At 30.4% G+C, this 17,689-nt stretch overlaps 1 protein-coding gene across 1 annotated transcript; it reads left to right on the forward strand.

The window, feature by feature from the left end:
• The first annotated feature begins 661 nt into the window (after positions 1–661).
• LOC129220150 (anamorsin homolog) lies at positions 662–17,334 on the forward strand. Its single transcript, XM_054854505.1, has 7 exons — positions 662–815; positions 3,220–3,369; positions 5,158–5,234; positions 7,699–7,849; positions 12,153–12,296; positions 15,048–15,172; positions 16,286–17,334. Exons 1-7 carry the CDS (start codon positions 662–664, stop codon positions 16,397–16,399), a joined length of 915 nt encoding a protein of 304 aa, XP_054710480.1. The 3' UTR covers positions 16,400–17,334.
• Positions 17,335–17,689: the final 355 nt, after the last annotated feature.

Genomic DNA, 17,689 nt, shown 5'->3' on the forward strand with positions numbered 1-17,689 from the left:
AATTGTCCTGTTAGTGTCCGCATTAGAGGGATTTTATTGTTATTTGTTTTAATTCCAACTTGATTAATCATACCTTTTATTTATTTATTTTTAATTTTAAAAATAATTTTTTTGTAAAATTTTTGGCACAAACAAAATTGTTTATGTAATGTGTAATTAAATTTCAGCAGGAATTTAGTTTTAAAAACTATTATATGGACCAGGAGGTCTATACTACTATTCCAATAAGTTCAAAATTCATCACATGTGTGTCGGTGGTTCTTGAAACATAATTGGTACTTGGTAACTCGGCCGAGTGGTGAAAGGCCGAGTACTCGGTAACTCGGTACTCGGCGACTTGGCCAAAGTGCTACTCGGTACGTCTCTAATGCATTCCATTATCAGAAATAATAGTTTAAAAAACTAAAATAACACACTTTAGTAGCAAAATGAACTAAACAGTTAAAAATAATTTTTGGATGATAAGAAAATAAAGTAATTGACCAAGCACTTAATTTTACTGTAATAGAAAAAAAAACGTGAGGGCTTCTTATCATTTGTCTTAAATTTCTTCCACTTGTTATCCATGCAAAAATATAAATAGGCAGCTTTTGTTAGTTAAAAAAAAAAAATTCTGTTTACTGAAGTGCATTTTTTCATGTTTGATTTTTTAATTTTCAGTATGAGTTCTATACCTACATCTGGCCAAAAGATATTGCTGTTATGGGGAACGTTTGTCAAACAAGGCCATTTGATGGAAGTTGTTGAAGAGCTTCAAAAAGCAGTTGGAGACAAAGGACTGGTGGCTGTTGAAAATTTGGAACGTTTAGTTGTGTGTAAGAAAAAATTTCAAAGCTTTGTTTCCTTAAACATCATCACTTGTATTTATTTACTTTTACTTAGTTCATTCTTTTAGGATAGAGACCAACAATGAAAATTTAGTAGCCCAAAAATATAATTTTAAAAATATATTTTTATATTGCAATTTGTAGGTTGTTGTATCGGTGTTTTTATGCCAATATAGCAGAAGCTTATATTTTAGGATTCAGTTGCGTAGTCAAAGGGGAAAGCCATATGCTGTCCCACACTTTTTAATTTCAATAATCCACCCGTGTATAAATGTCCTTTAATCTTTTATTCCTTTACTAGACCTCTCTGGTATAATACAGATTGTCTATGCCTTATTGATTTTATAATATTAGGTGGAACTGTTGTTGGTGGGGTTTTTTTCTTCTTCTTTTTTTCTTTTTTCTTTCTTTCTTTTTTTTAAATCAAATTTATCTATGCAATGCAATTACCAAGCTAAAAAAAAATAATTGTTCTTTAAACAAGTGTTTGATTTTTTTTTTTTTTTTCAAATTGATTCTGAATGTCAAGAAAAACTTCTTTTAAAATCAAAATTCATCAATTTGAGTCAAATTATCTAATCAAATATATTTGATTGTATTCTTTCTAAAATAAAAAAAATTGTTTCAAATTTGGCATCCTGTGATGTAAGTAATTTTGGGAGAAAAATATTTCCTTGCAGAGATCCTTTCCCAAATTCATAATTTTCCACTTTTTATTTGTTTGCATTTATTTATTTATTATTAAATAGTGGCACCCGCACGGTTTTGCCCGTAGTAGAAAATTAAAAGGTCTTTTGGTTTGCCTGTATATTTACAAATAATATATGATGAATTTCTTGCCAATTAGCTTGCCCATGTTACGGTTCTACATTATGATAACTTTGTAATTTACTCATCCATCTTATGATAATTTTGTTCGGGAAAATATTCCTAAATTGGAATAGAAAAAGAACAAAATCGAATTTTTGAAAAATTGCTTCAAGGTGCACACCCCCATGCTACAAACTAATTCTGTGCCAAATTTCATGAAAATCGGCCAAACGGTCTAGACGCTATGCGCGTCACGGAGATCCTGACAGGCAGAGATCCAGACAGAGACTTTCAGCTTTATTACAGTGCCCGCCGCTTATTAAAATCACATTCGTTCTGAGGACAATTGATTTAATAAAGTGGCTGATTTTATAAACCGGCACTCATGCACTGAAAAAAAATATAAGGTTTTCAAGTATAAATACTCTAAAAAAGGAATAAATAACGATTAGTTGTATTTTATTTTTAGTCTAGTTGTATTGTATTATTTTAGTTCAGTTGCAATATACAGTGTATATTTTAACTTACATAAGGTACATTTTAAAAATTTCACAAGGGTCTTAAAATATTGACTTATTGTTGTTTGAGTAAGAGAATTTGAAAGTAAAGATTGAGAAATTCCTAATATAATTGCAGCATCACACTAACTACGTTTAGGAAACTTGTCATACTTATTCAAAATTTCGGATTAATCTTTCACACTCAAGTCATCACGACTTGCTAGCTAACAATTTTAACTTAATTGTAAAAATGAACTGTCAACCCCTGTAGATAGCTGAATGTGCACGAACTGATTGAAACTCAGTGGTCAGGCTACAAGGCGAAACAGATCTGCGAAGAGGAAACAGGCAGCACCAACTAAATATATGGCTCTGAAACAGTTCTCTTGTGACTGCTTCATTCTTCTTCTTCTTTTTTTTTTTTCATTCAACTCTCCAAGAAAAAAAACGTATAACCTTCACCTTTTTTTTTTTCGTTTTTGTTTATGTGAATTTGTTATTTTATTAGCGTTGCACTATTTTAAATCTTGAAAGAAAAAAATAAAATCCTGGTTCTATTCAGAGAAGAATTAGTATATGCTCTCCGAAAGTTTGATTTTATAAAATGGCGACGATGATTTTATTAAAGGATAATTCTAACATATTTTGATATAGTAATGATTCTGTTCTTTCAGATTTGATTTTATAAAGCGGCTGATTTTATAATCCAGTGATTTTATTAGTGGCGGGCACTGTATTAGTAAAGTTTTTTAGACCATTATTTTGTTAGATGTTATCATAATCTTTTCTTCTTTTTTTTTTCTCATTATTTGTATGAGTTAAGTTAGAAAATTTTGTAAGGTAAATAAAGATTTAATTTATGTAAAAAAATGTTGTGATATTTCATGTATTGTTTTTCTTCTTTTCCTAATTTGTGAACTGTTTGGTCAGTCATATTTTTTTATATTTCATTTACAATCCTAATATTTTGATGATTAAACAACAATTGTTGCCGTGCTCGCAAGAACCAATCTTTTTTTGACTGAAAATGTAATTATAAATATTTATTACTGTGAATCTGCATTTTCTTATTTATTTTGAAGCTGATCATGCTAGTTCTTCATTTGACGTGATTTATTGTGGAACTTTAACACCAACCCAAACATTTCATCCTGCTGAAATATTTGCTGAAATTGCTCGTGTTTTGAAGCCAGGAGGAACAGTTGTGATTAGAGAATCAGTATCAACACAAGGTTTGTATGTAGATTTTTTCCATTAGATTTGTGTAAAATTATTTTAAAAATGTAAAGATAAAAACCAATCTAATTGCCAACACCAATAAAAACCAATCTTAAAAATCATGCTTTAGAAGTTGAATTTCCTGAAGGAAAATTTGCACTGATAGTGTTAAAGCTTTGATCTTAAAATTTTCAATCTGAAAGCTGGGGTACTTAGTAAAAATAAATCCTGTAAATTTGAAGGGCTTTACTAAGGAAATTTATGTTTAGTACTTTAATCATATAAATCATGCAAAAGTAAAAAAAACTTTTCTTAACAAATTATGCGTAAATTACTTCTGAAAAAACATTTAAAAACCTCTTTCATTAAAATGCAAGCATTTTTATGATAGTGTTTCACAATTGTAACTGCATTAAATTAGATGTGACATCAATGAGACAACATTGTTTGGTTTGGTAATTGATTTTTTTTTTTTTTTTTTTTCCAAATCTGTAGCAATTTCTAACAAATATTTTGAAAAGGGGAATAATTTAATGGTGACCATGTTTGTTAAGATGTAACTAAAATTTTTGAACAGTATATAAAAGGATTAAAAATCCCAGGTAAGTAATTCAGGAAAGAAGTATGAGATGCATGCTTTTAAAATTTAAAAAAAAAAAAAAAAACTTGGAACTAGTATTACTAATTAATAGTCATCTATGTTTTTTTTTTTTTTGCCTGGATAATTGAAAAACTCAAATTAGATAATCCACATTAAGTACAAATTTATTTAAAACAATCAGAATGTACGTGAAATACACCGCCAGCTCAGTCATTTCCAGCTGAGGACTGCAGTTTCGTGCTTATTAGCACTCATCAGCCCGGCTTAGGAAAGTGACTGAGCTGGAGATGGAAAACCTCTTAAGGAAGCCAAGAGTGCGAAACAAATTTACTGAATCAGAATGTACCTATTTTTTAAATTGAGAAACAAAACAAGTAATAATAATAAATAAATAAATAAAACTAATTACAGGCAAATTATTAAGAGTTGTGCAATGTAAATTTTGCTTTCAATACTGTACTACAAATGGCTGCAATTATATTTTAATTTCAGATTGGAAAGAGCTATACAAATATTTAGAATAATTTGAAGTGTGTACTTCTAGCAGTGGTGTTAATATTTCAAAAAAGGTGTAACTAAAATTTTACAATTTACTACTTGTATAATGAACTACAATTATTATAAAGTTAAATATGTGCTATATTTCTTGGAAAAGAAGTTTGATAACTTAGCTGTTATTATTATTTTATTTTTTTTTTTTTTCAATCGCACAAAGGTTGTCATCACTGATTAGTGCTGTACTTTCAATGTAACTTTTCTCCTATGTAAAAGTATCTGTCACTTACTTATACAATTGATGTTAATGCCATTAATTAGTTATGTTCACTTTTGTTAATTATTTTTATGTTTTAGTTGTAATTTAAAAGCTAATTTGTTGCTTTTTTTTTTTTGGTTAAAAAAAAAAGTGAATAGTAAAAGAGAAGTAGCTATAATAAATTTTCTGCTACGTGCCACAGACTACCAAAAGCATTTTCCACCCTTGATCTTTCATTATGTTCCCAACTTTTTGTAAAATAATCTTTAATATTTTACATGCATCTTGAGCCACATCTTTAATCATGTGCTATGATGTATTCATTGTTACCTTTTTATTTTACTTGAGTTTGATTGCAAGTTTTGTAAAGTAATAAATGCGTATTTTTGTACTTTTTAATCTTTATGAAAAGCATATTCATGGTTCTTTCTTTAACTTTTTCCACAGATAATGTACCAAACCTTCGAACAGCCTCTAAGCTTGCATCTGCTTTGAAATTCTCGGGATTCATCAACATTAGCCAGGTGATATATTTTTGACATTTTATTAAAATATTTTCACTACTTATTATTTTTTCTTTTTTTAAATCATTGTCATAACTTTTGACTTATGAGAACTACAGCACCACTAAAAAAATCATTCTGCATAGGAAGGTAAAGAGCAATATCTGCAGAAAAGAGTTTTTGCGACATTTGAAGGAATGTGTTTTGGATTCTGTACTAACAATATTGAAATGTTGGAATTTGATGTTTTTTTCCGTGCTTTTTATTCAGCAGAAACCGAATAAATAAGTTTGTGCATTAAAGCTAAAATACAAAAGATGACAAAAATGCAAATAAATTTAAAATTTGCACAAACTACCATTTACCTTCCCACAGCAGTGTTAAAAACCATTCATTACTTACGGATCCCGAGTGGAAGGGTGGTTGGAAAAATCTCTTGCACAGTCAAGTGGTTTGGTAAAGATCATTTGTGTCTGGAAGGTAAAAAACGTACTATTAGACTAAGCTGATTTTTACTTGTTTTACAAAGAATGAAGAATGTAAAGAAGCACACTATGTTAGACATGTTTCATTTTTAATTAGTATTGCATCATGTATTAAAAAAATGTCGAAAAAACATTCAATCTAGATTCCAATTTTTTAGTAAATATTTCTTTTCACAAAAAAGTTTTAAAAAGTATCCTCATGTATATAATAGCGAATATCACTGATCGAGTAACGCTCTGACGTCACCAACAATGAAACTCGCGCTATAGCATGATAATTTGATAATATTTTCTGGCAAAGTTTGACATGCAGGAAAATGCTTTATTTTGACAAGGCTGAACTGGATCCTGTAACTTAACTGTTTTACTGGTAAGACTGGTAAAAACGAAAAAGTGGTCAACAATTAACGCTATCTACTGGAGTTTAAGGTTAATTCACTGGAGTTAGGGTTAAAATTTCAACTATCAAACTATCACCAAACAGGCAATTGCAGCCTTTCCTATGTTGGACAGAGCTGTTGTTGTTTGAAATTTTGCTTAAATGAGCATAAAAATTATGTGAAAAAACAACAGTGGAACAGGTTTAGTATTGCTCAACATTGCTGGGAATCAAATCACTCCTTTGATTTTAATTCTTATGATATTATCCAAAAATGCCCAGATCATGTTTCAGATCTTGAGTTTTGAGAGTCTTTCCGCATTCTGGAGAATGGTTATAATGTAGTAAGTGATCTTAAGCAATTCGGTATTTTTCTGCAATTTGGCTTCCCTTCGTATAATTGTCCCCCCACACTTGTTCTTTGCACTACTATGGTTTTAGTCATACAAGTGTTATTGTTCTGTCCTTCTTAATTACTTTTATTTGTCTTTACACTTCCATTTCTTGTTTTATTTTACAAATATTTAGCAATTTGTTTTACTGTCTCCCCATAACATAAATTTGTTACTAATTTATTTTTTAGCGGTTTCATTTTGTCAGCAGAATTGATTATTATGGGATTGTTGATGAACTTTATTTTGCTTAACAGTTTTCTCGTGAAGGGAAGCATGTAATAAATTTCAGCTCTCAGTTTCATTTTATCTTGTTTATTTTGTTAATTTGCTATTTAAACTGTCTACTGTTGTTTCTCGCTGCTTTTACTGGATGTCTTTTCATCCAAAAGCTCACTATTTGCATTGAAAAAGAGGTTCTCTGAAACCTTGAAACACGTGTATGCAGGAATCTACTAATTTTGTGCGTCAAAGCGTTTTTGATCACTATTTATTGATTGTTACTTACTTTTGGGGATATTAAGTTTCAGATTCATTGTTGACCTCTTTCTTTTTTTTTTTTTTTTGAAATGCAGTATTTTTATTAAACCTCCTTTGTGTAGCATAAATACAAGCCTTCAAAAACATGTAAATGCCAATATAATGTTGATGGTTCTTTAGCATTTAAAATGTTGGTAAAATTTAGGAATGTTTGTAGTTTTAGTGATAAGTGATTTAGTGTTTCCCCCAAACATTTTTATGAAGGCTCTGCGCCCTGCCCCCTTTTAAACAACTTCAATGTGACCTACCCCCTCCCCCCCCTTTTTTTTTTTTTTTTGCTTTCTCAATGCACTTTCCTTGCCCCTTCAAAATTTATCAACACTTATCCAAAATCAAACTCTCTTGCTTGAAAGGTTGAAATTCACTCTAGCATGGACATTGAAATGTATCTCCCTCATTTCCCTTTTCCACTAAAATGGGCAGGGAAAATTCTCCTACAAAACTTATAGTACTTTTTTACTACCATATTCCTTTAAGAAAGTGTCCTTTTAGTTGAAGGAATACCCTTTTATCAGAAAAAGTGCCCTACCCTTTTTTAGATCTATGGAAAACAATAGCGATTGTTTATAATCTTGATAAAATGAAGCGAGGATTAGCAAAAAAGTATGGTTATATCACGTACTTCACTAGCTATTGACTGAAATGGGATATTTTTATGCTTTTTGCTTAACTTTTTCTCTGTTTTTTAGCCTGAAATAAAACCCATTAGCAAATCTAATGTTGAAGAATATGACACAAATTTTACTCATAAAGAAAGTGAAGTTTCATTGATAGAAGTAAGAGCTACAAAGCCAAATTTTGAAGTAGGATCTTCTATGCTTTTATCATTTGCCAAAAGAGGTACAAAAAATCATATTTATGTAGTCCTCACTCATGTTTTTTGTTTGTTGAGATTTTGGAAGTTTATATGATATTTGTGTGACACTTTTAGCCAATTTCTTACTTCTAGTTCAGTTAAGGCTAATGGACCATATAAATCCGAGCATAACCTATTCTGTAAAACTAGTATAATTTAAAAATAATCTGCATGTACATAATTTAATTCTTCTCATAATCAGATAATGAATCAACAAATACACTGCTTGGAAGAATAAAATGATATGGAATCCCAGCAACACAATGTTAAAATAGTTCCATTTAATCAAATAATTTCCCAGGTTAATTGCATAAAACTTTGACTTTTGCAAATATTTTTAAAAATGTAGTGAATAGTGGTGCCAAAAATAAAAAGATTTTGTAATTCAAGTTACTTGCATTTTTGCCACTTTTATATGTATTTATGAAATATGTTTTTAATCCTTACATTATTTTCTTGATTATGAATTTATTTATAAAATGTTTGTCCACTAACCATCACTTATTTTAAATAGATATGCATATTTACATTTTGAGACAAGTTTAATTGGTATGGTAGACAATATTTCCCCTCATAATAAAAATCCTTGCTAACTGAATAATTTGTGTTGAACCACAGGTATTCCTTTGAGCAAGGCCAACAGTATTCTACATTACTAACTAATCTTGCTATATTTGAAATACAGTAGATCTTCGTTTTACGCGGGGGTTTCGTTCCACGGAAATGCCGAGTAAACTGAAACCGCATAAATTGAGACGTAATAGTAGTGTTAAAATAGGGGTTACATTCCGTAGATAAAAAAATACTTCATTCTAGTGATGACTAATTGTATAATAAATTTAATGTGTACTTATATCGATTTCTATTCACAACATGCATAAAGAAAATATAAAATAATTTTATGTTCTGTTTATAAATAGGAACTGGCTAATATAAGTCTTATGGCAATCATTAAGAATTTTTCTCTGTACTTCTTTGCGGAGCATTAACACACCCATGATCACTTGCGTCATTTCCATCATAGAATCTTCCTTTACTAACAAATCAGAAAGATCATTTCTATTGTCTAGGAATAGCTCAAAATTTTCAATGAAAGTTTTTGGTTGTGTGTCATCAATGTTGGTATCCTCGTTGGTTTTGTCCTCCTTTGTCACTTCTAAAAGCTCTTCTTCCAGTGAGTTCTGAACTGCATGAGTTTAATAACTTTACTTCTGGAAAGAGCTCTGGAATCAATCGCACAAAATGTCTCCAGTGACCCAAACTCGATTATTAGGACGCCAAAATGCAGTCTATTATGTGTAATCTGCACTCTTTAGGAGTTTGGATTTTGAAAAAGGGGGAAATTTTATCTGTTTGCATTGCCGCATCCACATAAAACCAAAATTCATCCGCATAAAATAAAATAAAGGTGTCAAAACTTAAACCGCGTGTAATCGAAACCACGTGAAATAAACCCGTGTAAAACGAAGTTCTAGTGTATACAGTAAAATGCATATAGCCAATTCAACATAACTTGAAGCTTTATAAGTAAATTCTTAAACGTTTTGTTAAGCCCCTAAAAATGCTAAATTTTTTGATATAAATGATGATTTGTTTTCATGTCTCAAAATGTATACCTTTTTAATTGAAGTTTTTTGAAAAGTTAAATTTACTTCTCCTGCATGTAAAACTTATCAATAATCAAAAAGGAAATAATTTTTATCCTGTATATGTTGAATTCTTCATCAGTTTATTATGTATGTTGTGAATGAGATGATAATGCTGATAGTCGATTTATTTTAGATTTAAGTTTGAATCTGTGGTGATGTTTTATGTTCACTTGGGAATAATGTAAGTACAAAAGTTGAGTACTTCTTTGTTCTAGAGAGCTAAATTAGGCCATTAAAGCTGTATAGATTCCACAATGAAAGAAAAATAACTTTGATATTGTTCGGAATTCCATTGAATATACTCTTCCAAGCATTTTGAAGAATACTTAATTCGACAAATGAATATCAAATTGATACTATAATTTAAAACCATTCAGTTTAAATTTGAAATTTAAAAAAAGCCTAATAGTCTATTTCATGTTAAAATGTTAGCAAACAAAATGCTACACAAAGAAAATTGCTGCCTCTTCTCTTGACTCTGAGGAAATATATTTTATTAAAACTGAAATTTAAAATAATTTTCTTACATCTACAATTCCAAAAATTGTTTTAAAGAAGGAACTTCATACATTTTAAAATTTGAGTTTATGATATCTGTTTATTTGAAATCATAGGCGTAATTTGACCTTCTAAAATGGGTTAAGATAACAAAAATTACTTTGTTGCTTTTTAAAATTGAACTCAATTTTAGGCTATCTGTGATAATAGGGACTGGGGGGGGGGTCCTCTGGGAATTTGTCAAATTTGAAGTTGTAAAATATAATTTTCAACAATCTTCCCTCAAGTTGAGGAAACTGGGAAAGTTTGAGGGCTTTTTTTTAGAAACTTTTCGAATCTTTAACTTTTAAAAACACAATAATGTTGTCAATCTTTGTTGACAGTAGGGGAGGGAGGGAAACTCAGTGTCTCGTGGCTCTCTGCTGGAAAATTTTTGACATTGAAGTCACGCTCTACATAAAAACGTAATTTTAGGCTTTGTTTGGTAATGACAGAAGAAACAATTCCCACCCAAAATTATCTTTGAGACGAAATCCATTTAACGCTGTCTTTGAGAGTCCAGGGTTTTTAAAGCCTTACTGCAGAAAATTCTCAAAAATGAAATTCTATGCTGTTTGGTGAAGTAAAAGGTCTGGGGAAGTCTCGCTGGGAATATTTCGATATCAAGTCATCAAAATGTAACTTTAGACTCTCCTTGTTGACTTTGAGGACCTTCTCTGGAAATGTTTTTACTTGAAGTCTGAAAAAAGCAATTGCACTCTTACTAAAAAAGTGAAGCCAGGCAGCTTTCCTTCCGAAAGTTTTCGAAATTCACATCATAAAAATATGACTTCAGACTTTGTTTGGTTACAATTGGAGGAAAGGGGTGTTAAGGAATTCATCCCTAAGTTTTCTTCAAAGCTGAAATTAATTTTAGGCTATCTATAATAAAGGTTAAATTCGGTTTTTGAGGCTCTTCCAAGGAAAATGATGGAAATGCAAAAAAAATCAATGATGGTGTTAAAAGGGTGTGGTGTTCCAGTGTCTTCCCCAGAAATTTTTGAATTCCAAGTTTTAATGTGTTATTCTACTCTATCTTTGAAATTATTAAGTAAAGGGAGGGAAGATTCAAGGACCTTGCCCAAAAAAATATTTGAAATTGAAATCTTTAAGATGCAATTTTAGGCTATTTTAAGTAATGAGAAAAGGTGTAAATTGGTCGCCCTTCCTTGCAATTTTCAAGTTTTAAAAATGCATTTTGGGCTATATTTGATGACTTTAGGAGAAAGGTGCGAGTTTAGGGGCTGTCCTCAGAATGGTTTTTGGTTTCAAGTTTTTAAAATATATTTTTGGGCTACATAGTTGAGGCATTAAAAAATGAGGAAGTGACTCTACATCGGAAATGATTTTGAAATTGAAGGCCTTTTCATGCATTTTTTATCTGCATCTGGTCAGGTTAGAATTAGGGTAGAGGGTCCACAGACTTTTTTCTTGCATTAAGTTCCCATTTTTAAATTTTCGTTGATTATTCTGAGGAAAAAGCATCTGATTTCAGAACCATCCCTCATAAAGACACATTTTAAAGCTATTCTTAGTGACATTAGACTAGGGATGCTGAGAAATTTTTTCTATTGGAAACTTTAAAATTTAAGCAAAAAAAGCCATTTTCTATTCAATTCCAAGTTATTTTTGGTGACATTAGGAAGGAGTTTAGTTATCTTGGACTCTCCTCTCTAAATTGTCCGAAATTATAAACCTAAAAATGCATTTTTGGTTTCTCATTATTCTCGTTAAGGGGATCATAACCCTCTTTTGAAACTGCTCGGAAATCACTCTTGAATTTGCAGCCCTTAAACGTTACTGCCCAGAGTGTGGACCCTGGCTTGCCCCCCTTCTTTGCTATCCCCCATTGTTCAAAATCTAACGTCTCAGCATTAGGGGGGAAAGAACTGGCATTTGTTCTATTTTGAAGGATAGCAGAAAAAAATCCCTATTCTTCCCTAAGTAATAAAGAAAAATGCACAATTTCTGTGTGTTGTAATCATTTACTAGATTTTTTCCCAGTAGATGTTGGCAGATTTGTTATAAAATTGCTTCATATATTTTAATTTCCAAATGTGCCGTTTTTTATTTAGATTGCAGTAATTTTCATGTTTTGCAGATTCTGCTAAAACTGATCCAAATACTGCAAAAATTTGGATGCTATCTGCTGATGATACACTTGACGAAAATGTAGAATTAATTGATGAAGATGAGCTACTTGATGAAAATGATCTGAAAAAACCTGATCCTAGTTCTTTGAAAGGTACGATTGTCGAAATAGCTTACAGGGTTCCCATGGGTCCTTTAAAGCACTTTATCCTTTAAAGCTGAAACGCTTGATTTTTTTAAATTTTTTTTACAGTGCTTTGCTCTTTAGTTTGTTCTGAAAGTCCTTTATTTTTGCTGTAATCATGTGTTATTCCCTGTCCCCCCCCCCCAATTGTTAAAACCCCAATGCCACTTTTTTTTACAAAATATTTTTTTGCTTCTTGCCAAAAAATCAATAATTTTGCAAAATGAAGCATAGGATTGTGTGAACTGTTACAGGAAGCAACCCTAAAACACGTAATTGGGGAAAACACCTGATGTGGTTCTTGTCGAATTTTGTATTGACCTTGAAAATTGAAAACTTCAAAGAAGAATCATACATTGCTCGCAAAACAATAAATTTCACATTCTGTGGGGGTTTACTAAATGTTAAAACTACCAAAGAATACTTATCCTCAGTTGTAAAATCAAAACAAAAATTTATGGAACACTTGGAAAATGAAAATAAAAATAAAGAAAATGATACTGTTACAAGAAAAAAAAAACAGATAAGTGATGAACTTAAATTTGAAGAGACAAAAAGTGTTTCGAGCCTGATATTTTTTCACTTTTAAAACTGCCTATGAACTTTTAGAAAAGCAGAAGTGTTGAGAGATATAACATTTTATAGTCAAGCAAATAGTTTGATGAAGTCTGCTGAGAAAAAGAGCCTCAAACAAGGGCACCCATATAGGGGGGCTTGATACCCCCTCCTTGGAAATGAGAACTTTCTTGCTTTCAGTGCTTTTTTCTTTGCAAAAATGTGTAAAAATTTCTTTTCCAGCCATTAATGAATAAGTTATTAAAAATGTCAAATTTTAATCTCTAATCTGTTCTGAAATTGGTTTCCATGGGGAAAATATACTGCAGAATTATGGAGAAATTTTTGAGCCCCCCCCCCCTTAAAATTTTGCATATGGGCACCCTTGGCCCCAAATAAAACAAATAGAAAAAGAAATAAATGAAAAATTTGAGGAACTGAAAAATTAAAACTGTCTCGTTAAAAAAAATGCATTCAGCACGACAGATATGTGTTTTGTTACAAGAGTTGTACTATTTTTTTTTCATTGAATTTGTTGTTATAGTTAACTGTAAAAAAGTTCCTCTTTTTATTTATTTAAGTTTGATAAATTACATTAAGTACATTTTAACTCGAGGAAATGAAGAAAAGTAAACACAGTCGAACCTCTACATATGGAAGTAGCAAATTGGCCGAAAAAAAAATTGATAAATAGAAACAATAATTCTCCACTAATATCTTTTTATCTCTATAGTTTTTTTTTTTTTTTTTTAATTTCAAGTTATTGTTTGTAGTTACAAATTATTAATTTTTCCGGGGTTTTACCTTTAGTTATCTGAAACTTTATGCAGTTTTGGATAAATCTAAACATGTAGTATGAGCATTGATTTTTTTCTTTGTTTTTATTCATTTTCAACCATTTATAGTTTTAAGTTGACTTGAATCTCTCCAACAGTTTAAATTATATCTAGTATTTTTGCAAAAGTACTAAGTTGCAGCAGAAGAGTTTCAAGCAGAATCTGTTAAGAGCTGTAGTATAAAACTTCATGTTATTCCAGTGTTTCCAAATGGGGACATTTTAAAAAAAATCGAAGTTTTCTTTTTCCATTGCTTAGAGTGGTTTTAGCACTTATTTTTATGAAGTGACAAGTTTTGTATCTGAAGTATAGAACAAGGTTAAACATGTGCATCAAAAATATTTATACACAGAAAAAACTTTGAGAATTATTTTACAATGAAGTTTAAGTTGAAAACAAAGTGAGAAAAAGTTTAATTTTTTTTGCACAATTTTGAAATCAGTCGTCTAATTTTCAGGTCTATTTAAAATAAAATCATTTTTTATTGTTTTATTTTTATGAATTTCTGCTCTTTGTGTTTTTGCTGGATGTAGAGAAATGTGGCCATGTGTATCACTTTCATACGATCAAGTGCTTTTTTTCTCCACTCTGTAATGAAAAACGAAAAAAAAGAGCTGTGTGCATCACATGACTTCCTTTTACTCCAGTTTAATGTCATTTTCCCATTATTGGCAATTTTAATGGAATACAATAGTTTACTCTCTAAATATCACCAGCAGTTTCCAAAAAACCGGATTTAAAAAAAAAAATCTCCAACATACCGTTCTCGAGTTATGCAACATACATACGCACATAGCTACATACAGACGTCATGAGAAAACTCGTTGTAATTAACTCGGGAATTGTCAAAATGGATATTTTGCCTGTCTACACATTCTTTTGCACTTATCCACGTGTGGTCGAGTCGAAAAAAAAACTCAACATTCATTTGGGGGTGAGCAAATTGGAAATTAAAGTTGATTTTTACGTGAAATTTTTTTCCCGAATATAATACTTCCTTTTTTGTAAAAGGAAGTAAAAATTAGTGTGTTTCATATGCTTATGTAATCCTAGTAAGTAGAAACCTGCTTTAGTTTACATTGTTCTGAGGCGCCAAATCATTTGTGACCATGTTCGTTTACCTTTGAAAATATTATTTTCAGCCTGTAAGTGGCTACGGATCTATTGATTTAATTTATTAAATATGTAAAGAAAATGAATTTATTTTGTTGGTTAATTAATTTGTTGAGTGCAGAAAGTATGAAAGTAAATAAATATTTTCAAGCAAATAAGACTTACTGATTGTCTCATTGAAGTAATTTTGGTAAAAATTAATGTTTTATAATTTTAGTCTGTGCAACTACCAAACAAAGAAAGGCTTGTAAAAATTGCACCTGTGGGTTAGCTGAAGAATTAGAACAAGAAGAATCTGAGAGAATTGAAAAAAATCGATCAGCAACATCTTCTTGTGGCAATGTATGTATTTCATTATTTTAGCATTTAACATTTTTGAAAGTAGATGCAAAACATATTTTTTAAACCTATCTTTAGGAACATTCTTAAAAATTTCATTTATGCATGTAAAAAAATCCTACAAGTTTCATTTTTGAAGCATAAAAAATACAATTGAACTTTTACACTATGATCTGTATGTCTGCATCAAACAATTGCTCATCTTTTACTGTTTTGTGCTTTATACATACAACAAAATATGACAAAGATGTGTGTAATTATCTGATCAGAGTTTTAGTTTAAATTTTGAAAGCTACAACATGGCATGCTATGTGTATTTGTATAGTGAGCAACAAATCATCTAGAAAAAGGAATCTAGAGCAATTTCATCTAAAAAAAAAAGAAACAAAAACAGTTAATGCATCTGCATAAATATTTTAAAGGTTCAATAAAACTTTGGTCAGGGTAATGGCACAAGTAACTGACATGCTTAAGACATCGCTCTCAGGTTAACTCAATTTTCTGAGCACTTTGTTGTATTTAGACTTTTAAAACTATTTTTCTCATGCAACTACATCTCATCTAACATTTGGCTGCTTCTGGATTCTCTGAATTAGTTATCTCTATTTTTATTTCCTCAATTTCGAAAAATTGTCCGACCCCCACCATCAATTCTGATGATATCCAGTAACTGATAAAATGAGAAAAGGGTGAGTAATGGACAAAATTCTCCTTTTCTCTTCAAAATGTAAAAAGTTCTTCATTTTTAGATCTAAAACCTTATTAAAGTCATGAAACACAGGCAAACCTTGCGGTGTTCTGTTCATAACCTTCCAGCACTGCCTTCAGGCTGATAAAATTCACTCTGATAATACTTGTTGCATCACCGTATTCATGGGTCGCAGCAACATCAGTTATACCCGCCTAAAATTCTTAATATTTAAATCCAAACTTGTGACTCTCTGTTATTGGACCATTTTCTGTTACTGGTGCTGTTACCCTACCCTTTCAGCTACCTTACCACTGCCTTAACTTTTGTTGCCCTATTGTGCTGATAAAAAAGTAGATAATAAACTTTTTTAAATCTTTCAAAAACATTTTAATATAAATGTTTGTCCTTTATTCTTCTTTCTGCAGTGTTACCTTGGAGATGCATTTCGTTGTGCCAGTTGTCCTTACTTGGGCATGCCAGCTTTCAAACCAGGGGAGAAAATAGTTCTGAATGACAACCAACTGAAGGCAGATGTGTAGCCACATTGCCTTGGAAACAAGATATTTTATCATTCTGGAGACTTAACTGATGGAAAGGAGGAGAAAACTTCCTCAATAATGCTCAGGCTGATAAGAGTGATGCTGCTTACATATCAACTGTTATAAAAGAAATATATTAGTTGTATATTTGGTATTTTAAGTCGTAGGCATATTTATTTTGTTGACAAATGGATTTATATTTTATTCAAAAACAACTAATGAAGCAGAACAGAATATTTTATTGGTATGTTTTGCTAAAGTGAATTGTAATTTAGTAAGGTTGTAACATTAAACATTTCCTACTTTCTGAAAAATTAATAAAATATTTAATTTGTGTTCTGTTGGCATAAAGTATCGAATTTTTTGTTTCCCCTTGTAAATAAGTTTTCTATCGACTACAATGATCTTCTTTTTTTATGATTTATGTTCCTTAAGTGCAATAGTCTTGTGTAATTGCAACACAATCGAAAGGAGTGTACCATTACAATTACATAATTGTAGGCGTTTACCTGTAGCTCTTAAATAGAATTTACTGTAAATAGATATCTAAGGAAAACTACCATTTTATAATAATGGTTCATTTTTAAATATTTGTTCTTGAAAGTGCGCTATGGTTTTTAAAAATATTACATTCAAGTGTAAACAAGTTTTCTAAAGTTTATTTATGTGTCTTCAATGTTTTTAAAATTCCAGGAAATATTTTTTCCACTCAAAACTGAAGTATTATTTTGCATAAGCAATGAAAGCCTCATTTTTGTAATAAAATGAGTTCAAGTAAGTTATTTGAATAATGTAAAAGTTCACTTTTGCACTGTTTTAAGTTTTATGATTTTTAAAATATATTTAAAACATTAACTGCAAAAATGTAGTTTAACTCATTTTAAGAACAATAAATTGTAAGGACATTATCTGACTTGCTGTTGAACAATAAATTGTCTATAATTTCAACTCCTTACTTATGACTTCTTTTTAATCTTGTTTTCAGTGCATTTTCAGTGGCGGATACAATGGGAGGGTCATGGGGGTTATAATATCTTTGATACACAGCTTTATACCTTTTAATTTGCAAAACTTTCGTTTTAAATTCTATCTAAGACTAAAACTATAGTTTTTGAATTTGAAATTTTTTTATTCAAACTGTCTACAACGATAATCTGTCTATAACGCTATTTTTTCTTGCGCCCCAGAGTATCGTTATAGACAGGTTTGACTGTATTACTTGCTTCAGTTTAAATTTACTTGAAATGCAACTCTACAAAAAAATTAAAGTAAGAAATTTAATCTCTCTTG

This window comes from Uloborus diversus, chromosome 4 (genome assembly GCF_026930045.1).
Source record: "Uloborus diversus isolate 005 chromosome 4, Udiv.v.3.1, whole genome shotgun sequence".
Lineage (NCBI taxonomy): Eukaryota > Metazoa > Arthropoda > Arachnida > Araneae > Uloboridae > Uloborus > Uloborus diversus.

What these genes read in the sequence shown, in the direction of transcription:
- LOC129220150 (XM_054854505.1), top strand. Translation starts at nt 662, where the DNA reads ATGAGTTCTATACCTACATCTGGCCAAAAGATATTGCTGTTATGGGGA. An exon ending in TGATCCTAGTTCTTTGAAAG is followed by an intron (nt 12,297 to 15,047) that starts GTACGATTGTCG and finishes TTATAATTTTAG; the next exon opens with TCTGTGCAACTACCAAACAA. An exon ending in CAACATCTTCTTGTGGCAAT is followed by an intron (nt 15,173 to 16,285) that starts GTATGTATTTCA and finishes TTCTTTCTGCAG; the next exon opens with TGTTACCTTGGAGATGCATT.